Source organism: Alnus glutinosa, chromosome 3, assembly GCF_958979055.1.
Source record: "Alnus glutinosa chromosome 3, dhAlnGlut1.1, whole genome shotgun sequence".
NCBI lineage: Eukaryota > Viridiplantae > Streptophyta > Magnoliopsida > Fagales > Betulaceae > Alnus > Alnus glutinosa.
In genome coordinates, this window is record NC_084888.1 from 29,263,387 (window position 1) to 29,276,894 (window position 13,508).

At 38.3% G+C, this 13,508-nt stretch overlaps 2 protein-coding genes across 6 annotated transcripts; both read right to left on the bottom strand.

The window, feature by feature from the left end:
• Positions 1-382: 382 nt before the first annotated feature.
• On the bottom strand, positions 383-4,210 carry LOC133864641 (putative leucine-rich repeat receptor-like serine/threonine-protein kinase At2g24130). Of its 4 annotated transcripts, none has more exons than XM_062301030.1 (3): positions 2,990-4,207; positions 1,412-2,905; positions 383-850 (listed from the first exon to the last, which is right to left on the bottom strand). In XM_062301030.1, the coding sequence occupies exons 1-3, from the start codon at positions 3,963-3,965 to the stop codon at positions 438-440; spliced, it is 2,883 nt and encodes a 960-aa protein (XP_062157014.1). In that variant the 5' UTR covers positions 3,966-4,207; the 3' UTR covers positions 383-437. The 4 variants fall into 4 exon arrangements, with proteins under 4 accessions (XP_062157014.1, XP_062157015.1, XP_062157013.1 ...); XM_062301031.1 differs by having other exon boundaries at positions 1,412-3,256; positions 3,473-4,206; XM_062301029.1 differs by having other exon boundaries at positions 1,412-4,206.
• A 4,392-nt stretch (positions 4,211-8,602) lies between these two features.
• On the bottom strand, positions 8,603-11,934 carry LOC133864853 (putative leucine-rich repeat receptor-like serine/threonine-protein kinase At2g24130). 2 transcript variants are annotated; one of them, XM_062301283.1, is made up of 3 exons: positions 10,787-11,934; positions 9,209-10,702; positions 8,603-9,077 (listed from the first exon to the last, which is right to left on the bottom strand). In XM_062301283.1, exons 1-3 carry the CDS (start codon positions 11,760-11,762, stop codon positions 8,665-8,667), a joined length of 2,883 nt encoding a protein of 960 aa, XP_062157267.1. In that variant the 5' UTR covers positions 11,763-11,934; the 3' UTR covers positions 8,603-8,664. The 2 variants fall into 2 exon arrangements, with proteins under 2 accessions (XP_062157267.1, XP_062157266.1); XM_062301282.1 differs by having other exon boundaries at positions 9,209-11,934.
• Positions 11,935-13,508: the final 1,574 nt, after the last annotated feature.

Sequence of the window (13,508 nt, forward strand, 5' to 3'; positions counted from 1 at the left end):
TTAGTAAATTTGGGAATCCCGCCAACGTTACCGGATTCCAGCGATACGATGCCAGATTCTGGCCACTTTAAAAATATATATTTTTTTAAATAATCCAAATTGATAAAATACATGATTATTGTTAGTCTATGTTTATATCTTAGTTAAACATAATTTTTTAGATGTTCTTGTTTTTTTTTAATATTATTTTACAATAATATTTTTATATTGCGAATAAAGGTTAATTTTTATAAGTTAATATGATCGAATGAAAATATAAAAAGTGTTTGTAATTGTATCAAACACCATAAAATATTTTCGGCAAAAAATATTTTTTAAAAAATGTTTTACGACAAAAACCACTTTACACCTAATCAAACCGAGTAAGTCAAAATGGCAGAAATAAATCACAAAATAAATGGCATTAGAATGTATCAGTACAAGAAGCAGAGAAAGTGTTAGTCATCGTCGAAAGTGGAAGATGAAATTCCAAGAGAAGAGGCGAACGTTGCTGTAGTGTCCCCAGTAAGGTATCTCTTGAGCCGATCCAGATCATCGGCAGCATCAAGCATTGTTGGCCTTGTAGATGATGACTCCTGTGTGCAAAGAATACCCAACTCGATTAACTCTCCAATTGCAACTTCCTTCATTTTCTTTACTAATGGGGATAGATCCCTTAAAGCTGCCACCAACGAAGGATCTACCACTCTTTCCACCCTTCCATGGAAGTGGCTCTTCACCCATTTGTGAAGGCTTAGCCCACCTCCAAACATGTCGTCTGTTGGTCTTTTTCTTGTCACCATCTCAAGCACTAGAATGCCGAAGCTGTAAACATCTCCTTTTGTAGATGGATTTGATCCAAAACCATACTCTGAAATGTTACAAAGGTTTGTGTTTTCAATCAATTTCAAACAAGTGGTATAAAAGATAGATATTGCAGAAAAACTTTCAGTACAGACAAACATCACAACAAGGATCCAGCTGGTCAAGATAAATCAAGTGTAATCTACCATAATTCTAGAAAATGTCTATGGCTCCAGTAGAAATAACCAATATAAATTCTTGATCTTCAAAATGTTTTCTCTATTTTTTGGTGTTTGGTATGACAGAAAATCTTAGTCAAACCGAAAACATATTCGGTTTACTAAGAAAATCTCCTTTAAAGTTTAAGCCACGTAAAATAGTTTTATTTTTTATTTTTTATTTCTGTACACCAATTTTTTGAGTTTGAGCTTCTCCTTTTCGACCCACAGCACCCGACTTCCTTCTCGCACTCGCTCTCTCTCGCAGGTTATTCTCCGCCAGCCGTCACTGCCGTTGCTGTTGTCATTGCTGATTTTTCGTACGAGGAAAATGCTGGAAAATGTCTACTTCGGAACAATGGAAGCATAAATGTTTTTTTAAGATGCAAAGACAAGGGAGAAATGTGTACCTGGTGCGATGTATCCAATAGATCCACATAACATGTTTGCTGTAGAGTTTCCCACTTCAACAGCTCCACCATTTCCCCCTCCAGCAGTCATGACCAACTTTGCTATCCCAAAGTCAGAAACTAGAGCCGTCATGTCATCATTGAGAAGAACATTGCATGGCTTTAGATCACAGTGTATGACTCTGACAGGGGAGTGATGATGCAGATACGCCATCCCTTGAGCTATGTCACTGCAAATATTCACCCTCTGGATGAGACTCAAATCTGAAGAACCCGTATAGAGAAAGCTATCCAAGCTCCCATTTGCCATATAAGGAAGAACAAGAGCCTTAAAATCGGGTAGACTGCATGCTGTTATAATCCTAATCAGGTTCCTGTGACGGATCCTCTTCAAGACTTGGCATTCTCTGTTAAAACTCTTCGTTGAGTTTCCAGATTGCACATGTAAAACTTTCACTGCAATGGCTGTTCCGTCTGGAAGAACTCCCCTGTAGACTCGTCCATAACTTCCTGACCCAATCAGACTCTGCTCATCGAATCCTCCTGTCGCATCTGATAGTTCTTTGTGGGTGATTCTTGGGAAACTGTGGATTAGTTCAGGGATAGTCGGTTTTCTGACTGGTTCAGTCTTCCGAGAGTGAATGATTACTCTGAATCGCCGGAATCCGATCACGCAACATATTGTTGATAAGAATACTGATATGAATATCCCCAGGACGAATATAACCAAGTACACACGTTTATGAAGCCAACGTATCTTTGGACGGCAAATCGGAATGCCAGAAACTCTGCCGGAAACTGCTCTGCAGAGTCGGCGATTCTCCAAGAACGACATCCTTGTTAGTGAATCAAAGATGCCACCATTGGGAATCATCCCTTCAAAGTCGTTAAAGGAAAGATTTAGATAGGCGAGTGTCTGGATTTTGTTGAGGCTTACTGGAATCATCCCAGATAAGTTGTTTCCTGAAACGTCAAGGGCTTCGAGGTTTCGTAGTTTCCCTATGGATTCTGGAAGATTCCCATCAAGAGAGTTGTCTGAGATGTTGATCCTCATCAGCGCAATGCAGCTGGATATCTGAGGAAAAATAGTTCCAGTAAGTTTGTTGGAAGAGACATCGATCTCTTGAACTTTGTCCAGCTTGCTAAGCTCGATTGGTAGAGGCCCTTCCAGATGATTGTGCGAAAGATTTATAAAAATTCTGATCTCATGCAGACCTGAAAACTGTGGAGGGATGCTCCCTGTCAATCTATTGTATGATAAATCAAGCCTGTACAGATTTGTGCACTGTCCTAAAGTTGGAGGTATTGTTCCTGACAGAAGGTTGTTGTTCAGAAACAGAGAATTTAGTCGAGCCAAATTTCCTAAACTTTCTGGGATTTCACCAGAGAATTTGTTGTTTGATAGGTCTAGCCGATCCAGTTTAGGAAGCTTGCTTAATGCTGGAGGAATTGAACCATGGAAAAGGTTGTCTGATAACAAAAGCTGTTGCAATCCTGACAAGCGGCTTATCTCTTGAGGAATGTTTCCATCTAGAAGATTGGATGTGAAGTTCACACTTAAAAGGTTGGAAAAATTACCTAAATTTGGAGGAATTGATCCGAAGATTTGGTTTTCCTGTAGTTCAAGATCTGATAGCCAGACAGAAAGTCGGCCGACCGAGATCGGCAATCGCCCCCCGAGGCCCATGCCGGCAAGTTCGAGCTCCTCTAGAGAAGTGCAGTTTTCAAGGGCAATGAAGAATGGGTCAAGATTGGTGTTGCCATCATGGCTTTTCATATGATTATATGATAAATGGAGATAGTCAAGTGTAGGCAGGTTCCTTACAATCTCTGAAGGCAGTTCACCTGAAAAAAGATTGTACCCCACATCAAGGCCGTACAGTGAAGCATTAGTTAAAGCGAAAGGAAGTTGTCCAGTAAATTGGTTATTGTACAGATGGACAATCGACAGAGCTGGACAGTTTCCAATCTCGTCTGGGATTTTGCCTGTCAGCATGTTTTCGGAGAAGTCGATGTTGTCTAACAAAGTGCAGTTGGAGAATAAGGAAGGTGGAAGTGTACCGCTTATGTTGTTTCGCTGAATATATAATTGAGTAAGTTTGGAAAGAAGGGAAAAGGAGTCTGGTATTGAGCCATGTAGTTTGTTTTCCTCGAGCCGAAGATAGCGGAGACGTCGAAGCGATGAAAACTCAGGCGGAATGTTTCCAAACAAGTGATTGCCGACAAGCACCAGCTTACGAAGGCCGGTGAGGTTAGAAATGCAGGGTGAAAGAAGCCCTACAAGTTCTTTGTGTTCGAGCCAGAGTTGTTGTACACGGTGATGGTGTTTGTTGCATTTCACACCAGTGAAATTGCAGACGTCAACAGCCTCTTCCCAGTTAGCAAGGGTGGAGTTTGGATCGAGTGTTATGGTCTTTTTGAATGCCAACAGAGCAGCCTTATCGGAGATCAAAGAGTGGTGAGGGGGGTTGTGATGGCCTGAATTTGTTTCACCAGATGTTAAAGCCAAATATTGTAGTAGGAGAAGAAGAAACAAGGATTTTATGAAGATCATGGTGCGTTTACTGGAACCCTCCTCTCTCCTTCCTACTTTGACACTGCTTCATAGTCATAACAAACTCATGAAAGTAGTAGTGGTAGTAGAGTAGGGATCGATGTCATGTGGTTCAGGGAGTGCGAGGGAGATTTGAGTGAAGGTGGAAAGAGATATTTGGCAAGAAATATTCAATAGAGGCAATGATTTGTTATGGGATAAAGAGTCGTTCTTTGTTCAACATGGTTGCAACCATGATGAGTAGATCTTCAACTTAACCAAAATGAATACCCACTGAGATGACAATAAAAGAAATGGTGCAAAAGATTAGTGGATCACATTCTTCTTTTAGTAGCTAGGTAGGGTGTGCATGTCTTTAAACGTCTGACGTAATTTCGGTGTCAGACGCACATACAAAAACAGATGCAGTAGACATTAACGCGCGCGCGCACAGAGAAAATGGGAGCTGGAGTTGACATTTGAACTCAGAGAATGAGAGAGATGCAGTTGACATTTTGATGTTCTGTCTAATGTGCAACTTGTGTGATGTGTCGGGAGTACTTCAAGGACAGAATGAGAGATGCAGTTGACATTGAAGGCATAATTTCGATGGCCACTTTTGAGATATGGTTGATTATAGCAGAGAATGAGAGATGCGGTTGACATTCAAGGCATAGTTTTGATGGCTGCGTATGAGTTCAATTCTTTTACATAATAGAAAAAACTTCTCCGAATACCAAAGAAGAAAAGCCATATAAAATGATGGCTTTGCTTCATTTAGATACATCTTCATATGCTGATCTTTTGCAGAATTCTGCTATTATTTTGATGAATCAAATAATGTACCTCCAGTTTGATTAATAAGCATTTTAAGAGTATTATTTAACTTCAATATTTAGTTAAGGGATCACACATTCTTGAAAATATAGCGTTCAACGGCCCCGTTGTACGGTACATGATATTTTGGAGTTTTTCAATATTTGTTTGTACAATTAAGGTTTTCTTATAAGTATACTATGACGTAACCCTAAATCATATACTGAAATATAATTATACTCTTGTGGACATAGGCATATTGTCGAACCACGTAAATCTGTGTCTTGATTTTCTCTTGCTCTCTCTCTTTTTTATTCGATATCATTCATCATTATTGTGCACGTTAACAACAGAATCCCACCAAGGAACCAGCTGCAAGGATAGTATATAACATTTGCATTTGCATTATAACAACCTGCTCCAAGTGATATGAAAGTGCCTGCTTTGAACCAAACCCACACAATTTTGTTCTTGAATTTTACTCCAAATTAAAAGACCTCTTACCATTTAGAGAGAGCATGCTCTGTATAAGTACACCCCCTTTCTTACAAATAGGCGATGTGCGATGTCACAATTACCCTCTCTTGGGACAAGCGTTCCCTCTAATGACCCTCATGGCCTTTCCCACACCCAGGCGATGTGGGACGTCACATGCATACTCAAGTTTGTGTGTTGAACTGTAAGAGGGGATTATCTGTGAAACATGTGTAGGGCTAGATAATGCAATTCACGGTAAATTTGGTGATGATGTTGAGCACTTGAGAGTTTTGAGTTTTGTGATGAACTTGCAATGGCATGAAAATAGCCTCAACGGAAAATTAACAGTGGCTGCGAGTGCATTCAACCTGTACCGCTATGTTCTGGAAGTGCCACCGCATCAATCATATTGTGGCTAGAGAATAGGGCAATTTCACATTGTTACAGCTTATGAATGGAAAAATTGCTTCATTCTGCTTGATTCTTCTGCATTATGTTTTCCCTTTGTATCTACCAACCGACAGTTCATGGTTGGTCTGGAAATTGCCAACTGTGATTCTAGTGACTCTATCATTTGTCTGATTATTGTGGTTATGCAAGGATATGTAGAAGCTCCAGAAAATGTTCAAAAGATATATACAAAGGTAGTGGATTTTGTCAATGTCAAGCCTTCAAAACCCAACATTGAAAGTAATCACTCCAATGTAAATTTGAATATTCACTCTCCAGTGTCATTTTCATTTTTCACACATGAGACTGACATCAACCAAGCGCAGAGAGCCACATAAGCCATGAGATGAAGATTTTGACAATGAATTTTGATGGAAGTACACTTGGAAAACCTTTTCGTTGACATTTAGTATCAACCAGCCAATCAATCTTTAAAGAGCATTCATTTGATCTAGTATTTCGACAAGTGTGACTGTATTTCATCTTGTTATCTGGTAATTGCAGCCAATTATGTTATGGAAAATGGGTATTCACTATCACCTTATCATTGTGCGCGTGTTCAGCTATTTATCTTAGGATTGAGATCCACGGCAATTAGCTGTCCAAATTGATAACAACTTGAACAGTTAATATGAGAGAGTATATACGAGACCCACCTAACAACTATTGGACAGTTAATTATTGTGGATCCAATCCATCTATCCTAACCCTTACCATTTCCATAATCTCAACAATCTTCTTTATCATCTGTTGGTAAGGAGACATGCTTGTGACCATGTAAGTTGGAAGTTGCATCATACACCACTACAAACATACCTTTGTCATCATGTATTCAACAGTCTACTTGTATCATTTATTTATACCTTTTTTTATTAGTGTTTCAATATTTGGAAAAAAAAAAAAAAAAAAGTTAAAAAAAACGTATGTCAAAAGTCAAGGCCGACTTGATAAATTTTGAAGCTTAAGGTAACAAATTTAAATGAAATATTATATATATATATATATATTTAAATATTAAATAACAATATTTATTTTAATTTTGTAATATACGTTTTCTTTTATTTGAATTACACTATGAATTATTGTTCGTCTTTTTTTATTTGTATGTCTTGAAAATAAAAGTAGCAAAAGGCATTTACAGTATGTTAAAGTTTGCCTTTATAAGGTAATTAATGTTATTTTAATCATTAATTAAAAGATTGCTATTACTCATGTCTTAATGTTATTTTAATAAGCCGCGTTAGCTGCCTAACCTTTGAGCCGCCCCTATTTAAAGTGTGCTACTTGCAAACAATAGGAATTCGTTAAATTGCGGTTGTCATCAAACTAAAACCTTATAATATTGTCATGGACACACTTATAATATTATCACTTGAACCTCATCAAAATTGCAACTATTGTTAGTGTTACTTTTTCTAGTACTTTAATGTATAATTATATATTTATTTTTTTAATATGTCCATACAAGAGAGGGAAGAGAGATTCGAACTAGTCGATTGAGCTACCTTTGGGGACCGATTTTCTAGTACTTTATAATTAATAAAGTATACTTTAATTATACTTTAATGTATAATTATTAGTAGCAAGTTGTGTTTCACGCTTGTCTTACCTAAAATAATTGGTGGTGCGTTTCATGGATCACACGTACGATGGCCAACTCCTTTATATATGGTATGAGCAGAAACATGCTCTTGTGCTTCTGTCATTATCCATGGCATAGACGTACGTATCTTCCACACATTCAATCCAAGTTGGAAGTTTCTGTGCTACCATTATATGAAAAAAGAAAAAAAAAAAAAAAGATATTTGGAAAAAAGTTAAAAGATTAGGGAAAGTAGCTAGAGTGAGGAGAAGAGGGGCAGCCTTCAGCCTGATGATCCAATTCGCCCTTGTTAGAATAAGTACGTGATTCATATTCTCTTGAGCATAAACAGCCGGCGGAGCATCCAAATAGGATATTTTGGCATTTTCCATATCTATTAGTACAGTAAGGTTTTGCTATAAAGAAATTATGCTGTAAACCTAAATCATTATTGAAAATAACCGCACTCCTGTGGACTTAAGTACATTGTCAAACCACGTAAATCTGTGTCTTAATTTTCTCTTAATTTATTTCTTCGATTCCATATTATTCATCGATCATTGTTATACACAGTAACAACAGCCCCAACAGACATGCAAGGTCAATATGCCTTTTGTAAAAAATATTAATTTGATGCAAGGGTCCAAATTAAGTGATCGTTGGGATCAAACAGACAAAAGTAAATACTGTTCATTTTGAAACAAGATAATTATTCAAGAAAGGACGCATTTTCACGTAAAGACACCTCTTCATGATGTTCATCACGAGAAGATACATGTTCATGAAAATGTACCTGTTCAGAACATCCGTCATGGTTGGTAAAAAGGTTACATTAAAAATTAAATATATGAATAGCCCACTTCAGTTGCAAAATTTGATCGTTCAAAAACAATAGAATCTCCTATTCCCTCTCATTAGAATATGCTTACTGCATAAACATATTTCTAATCTCTTGATAAGAACGGTATCGTTTAGGATATTCGGGTGTAACTTCACGTAGTTAAACAATAGATCGAATTGGCCGGGCTTCATTATTGTATCCTGGAGGTGAATTTGTTGTAATCCAGTGCATACCAAATACAGTGATTTGGTGGGGGCAAATGTCGTACGTTTTTAAGGATAGCCACTTTGAAACCCAAGCAATATAATTGTTATAGTATTGATTAAATAATTAAGATTATCCTTTTCTATATGTCTAAACACTGATATTCTTTTCTTTTACAGTATCAAAAAACTGGACTGATTATTCACTTGATTCAACTTTAACCATTTGTACGACTAGTTCTAATTGTCTAGAACGAATGTGATTGCCTAATGTGATAGTAAGTCGAAATTGGAGGAATAAATCACAAAATAAATGGCATTAGAATGTATGTACAAGAATCAGAGAAAGTGTTAGTCATCATCGAAAGTGGAAGATGAAATTCCAAGAGAAGAGGCGAACGTTGCTGTAGTGTCCCCAGTAAGGTATCTCTTGAGGCGATCCAGATCATCGGCAGCATCAAGCATTGTTGGCCTTGTAGATGATGACTCCTGTGTGCAAAGAATACCCAACTCCATTAACTCTCCAATTGCAACTTCCTTCATTTTCTTTACTTCTGGGGATAGATCCCTTAAAGCTGCCACCAACGAAGGATCTACCACTCTTTCCACCCTTCCATGGAAGTGGCTCTTCACCCATTTGTGCAGGCTTAGCCCACCTCCAAACATGTCGTCTGTTGGTCTTTTTCTTGTCACCATCTCAAGCACTAGAATGCCGAAGCTGTAAACATCTCCTTTTGTAGATGGGTTTGATCCAAAACCATACTCTGAAATGTTACAAAGGTTTGTGTTTTCAATCAATTTCAAACAAGTGGTATAAAAGATAGATATTGCAGAAGGAACAATGAAAGCATAATTTTTCTTTTTTAAGATGCAAAGACAAGGGAGAAATGTGTACCTGGTGCGATGTATCCAATAGATCCACATAACATGTTTGCTGTAGAGTTTCCCACTTCAACAGCTCCACCATTTCCCCCTCCGGCAGTCATGACCAACTTTGCTATCCCAAAGTCAGAAACTAAAGCCGTCATGTCATCATTGAGAAGAACATTGCATGGCTTTAGATCACAGTGTATGACTCTGACAGGGGAGTGATGATGCAGATACGCCATCCCTTCAGCTATGTCACTGCAAATATTCACCCTCTGGATGAGACTCAAATCTGAAGAACCGGTATAGAGACAGCTATCCAAGCTCCCATTCGCCATATAAGGAAGAACAAGAGCCTTAAAATCGGGTAGACTGCATGCTGTTATAATCCTTATCAGGTTCCTGTGACGGATCCTCTTCAAGACTTGGCATTCTCTGTTAAAACTCTTCGTTGAGTTTCCAGATTGCACATGTAAAACCTTCACTGCAATGGCTGTTCCGCCTGGAAGAACTCCCCTGTAGACACGTCCATAGCTTCCTGACCCAATCAGACTCTGCTCATCGAATCCTCCTGTCGCATCTGATAGTTCTTTGTGGGTGATTCTTGGGAAATTGTGGATTAGTTCTGGGGTAGTCGGTTTTCTGACTGGTTCAGTCTTCCGAGAGTGAATGATTACTCTGAATGGCCGGAATCCGATCACGCAACATATTGTTGATAAGAATACTGATATGAATATACCCAGGAAGAATATAACCAACAACACACGTTTATGAAGCCAACGTCTCTTTCGACGGCAAATCGGAATGCCAGAAACTCTGCCGGAAACTGCTCTGCAGAGTCGGCGATTCTCCAAGAACGACATCTTTGTCAGTGAATCGAAGATGCCACCATTGGGAATCATCCCTTCAAAGTCGTTAAAGGAAAGATTTAGATAGACGAGTGTCTGGGTTTTATTGAGGCTTACTGGAATCATCCCAGATAAGTTGTTTCCTGAAACGTCAAGGGCTTCAAGGTTTCGTAGTTCTCCTATGGATTCTGGAAGATTCCCATCAAGAGAGTTGTCTGAGATGTTGATCCTCATCAGCGCAATGCAGCTCGATATCTGAGGAAAAATAGTTCCAGTAAGTTTGTTGGAAGAGACATCGATCTCTTGAACTTTGTCCAGCTTGCTAAGCTCGATTGGCAGAGGCCCTTCCAGATGATTGTGTGAAAGATTTATAAAAATTCTGATCTCACGCAGACCTGAAAATTGTGGAGGGATGCTCCCTGTCAATCTATTGTATGATAAATCAAGCCTGTACAGATTTGTGCACTGTCCTAAAGTTGGAGGTATTGTTCCTGACAGAAGGTTGTTGTTCAGAAACAGAGAATTTAGTCGAGCCAAATTTCCTAAACTTTCTGGGATTTCACCTGAGAATTTGTTGTTTGATAGGTCTAGCAGACCCAGTTGAGGAAGCTTGCCTAATGCTGGAGGAATTGAACCATGGAAAAGGTTGTCTGATAAGAAAAGCTGTTGCAATCCTGACAAGCGACTTATCTCTTCAGGAATGGTTCCATTTAGAAGATTGGATGTCAAGTTCAGACTTAAAAGGTTGGAAAAATTACCCAAATTTGGAGGAATTGATCCGAAGATTTGGTTTTCCTGTAGTTCAAGATCTGATAGCCAGACAGAAAGTCGGCCGACCGAGATCGGCAATCGCCCCCCGAGGCCCATGCCGGCGAGTTCGAGCTCCTCTAGAGAAGTGCAGTTTTCAAGGGCAATGAAGAATGGATCAAGATTGGTGTTGCCATCATGGCCTTTCATATGATTATATGATAGATGGAGATATTGAAGTGTAGGCTGCTTCCATACAATCTCTGAAGGAAGTTCACCAGAAAAAAGATTGTTCTCCACATCAAGGTTGGATAGTGAAGCATTAGTTAAAGCGAAAGGAAGTTGTCCAGTAAATTGGTTATTGTACAGATTGACACTCCATAGAGCTGGACAGTTTCCAATCTCGTCTGGGATTTTGCCTGTCAGCATGTTTTCGGAGAAGTCGATGTTTTTTAACAAAGTGCAGTTGGAGAATAAGGAAGGTGGAAGTGTACCTCTTATGTTGTTTCGCTTAATATGCAATAGAGTAAGTTTTGAAAGAAGGGAAAAGGAGTCTGGTATTGAGCCATGTAGATTGTTTCCCTCAAGCCGGAGATTGCGGAGACGTCGAAGCAACGAAAACTCATGCGGAATGTTTCCGAACAAGTGATTGCCAACAATCACCAGCTTATGAAGGCCGGTGAGATTAGAAATGTAGGGTGAAAGAAGCCCTACAAGTTCGTTGTTTTCGAGCCAGAGTTGTTGTACACGGTGATATTGATTGTTGCATTTCACACCAGTGAAGTTGCAGACGTCAACAGCCTCTTCCCAGTTAGCAAGGGTGGAGTTTGGGTCGAGTGTTATGGTCTTTTTGAATGCCAACAGAGCAGCCTTATCGGAGATCAAAGAATGGTGAGGGGGGTTGTGATTGCCTGAATTTGTTTCACCAGATGTTAAAGCCAAATATTGTAGTAGGAGAAGAAGAAACGAGGATTTTATGAAGTTCATGGTGCATTTACAGGAACCCTCCTCTCTCTTTCCTACTTTGACACTGCTTCATAATCATAACATGCTCATGAAAGTAGTAGTAGAAGAGTAGGGATCGATGTAATGTGGTTCCGGGAGTGCGAGGGAGATTTGAGTGAAGGTGGAAAGAGATATTTTGGCAAGAAATATTCAATAGAGGCAATGATTTGTTAAGGGATAAAGAATCGTTCTTTTTTCATTATGGTTGCAACTTGCAACCATGATGAGTAGATCTTCAACTTAACCAAAATGGATACCCACTGAGATGACAATAAAAGAAATGGTGCAAAAGATTAGTGGATCACATTCTTGTTCTAGTAGCTAGCTAGGGTGTGCCTGTCTTTAAACGTCTGATGAAATTTCGGTGCCAGACGTGTAAGATATTATTCCCTTATGTGGCCTTTATATCATATTTACGGTGTTTGTTATGTTTATTATTTTTTTAATAAACATATACGGTATTATGATTATTTCTATTAATTTAGATTACCGTAAATATGGAATCGGTATTATGGTTATTTCTATTAATTTAGATTACCGTAAATATGGAATCAGTTAATTGATTTTAAAAATCAATTAACAATATTGTTTTCTTGATGGAAGGAAACAATACGGTGTTTACCATTTGAGGGTCCCTAACCTAACCTATAAATAGAGTGCCTGTGTACACCATTAGTACAACCATCAAGCAATAGGCATAGGTTAGAAGATCCCTCAAATAATCTTTCTTGTTCTTCAGATGGATCGTGGAGACGCTTGAGCAAATATGGCTAGAGGTATGCCTAAAACTGTTCTATTTAATTTTCCGCTGCGCATGTTAGGTTAAAGAAATAATTGTTATTTAATTATTTCTAACATGTGGTATCAGAGCCATCCTCTGTGCTATTTTGCTTAGCGTATAATTTTACTATGCGTTATCAATATTGAATCAAGTATTTTTTATTGGTTATCAATATTGAATCAAGTATATTCTATTTGGTATTGTTCACTTCTGTTTGTCAATATTGTTTGAGCAATATTTCGTCTTTTGTGACATGATAGAGACGCATTAGCGATTATTTTGTGAATATTTGTTGTTCACGTACTGTTTGTGAAAACCCATAAATTTGATATAACTATTTTTTGTTTTATCACTATTCTGTGTATTGTGATATACTGCCTAATTTTGAGTTGTTGTAATCTTGATATGGGTATTTTCATAAAGGGGTGGCGGCTAGGGTTCCATTTTTAGGGTTTTCAACCCATCTGGAACATTACGGGTCGGGTTGGTTGGTGACTGGGTAGGGTTTCGACCCATTAAAGTTTTTGGGTTTGATATATTTTTCGGGTATGGTTTTTTTTAAAACCCATGCAGTTTTGGGCCATTTAAGTGGGCTGACCTAGTTTGGGCCAGCACTATACATAGATCCAGAGGCCTGACCCGATTAAGTGGGTTAACCCAATTGCCCAAATATAATAGCCCATTTGAAGTCTTGTGACCCAGAAGCCCAACCCAATATAGTAGCCCATTACAGTAGCATTTAAATAAAATAAAAGATTTGGCTCATATGGGGTTCGAACTTGAGACCTTCATGTCCATAAAGTGACAAGCTTCAAACCATTGAGGTAAGCCTGGTTTTATGCTTTCACATTAAGGTTTTATTCCTTTTATTATTTACAGTACTGTGTATTAAAATTATTGTTTATTTAATACATGAATTGAGGAATATATTTTTAATTGTTGAATTT

Coding starts and splice junctions, on each gene's coding strand:
- LOC133864641 (XM_062301029.1), bottom strand. CDS start 3,965: ATGATCTTCATAAAATCCTTGTTTCTTCTTCTCCTACTACAATATTTG. Junction 851..1,411: donor TATTGGATACATCGCACCAG/GTACACATTTCT, acceptor GTAACATTTCAG/AGTATGGTTTTGGATCAAAT.
- LOC133864853 (XM_062301282.1), bottom strand. CDS start 11,762: ATGAACTTCATAAAATCCTCGTTTCTTCTTCTCCTACTACAATATTTG. Junction 9,078..9,208: donor TATTGGATACATCGCACCAG/GTACACATTTCT, acceptor GTAACATTTCAG/AGTATGGTTTTGGATCAAAC.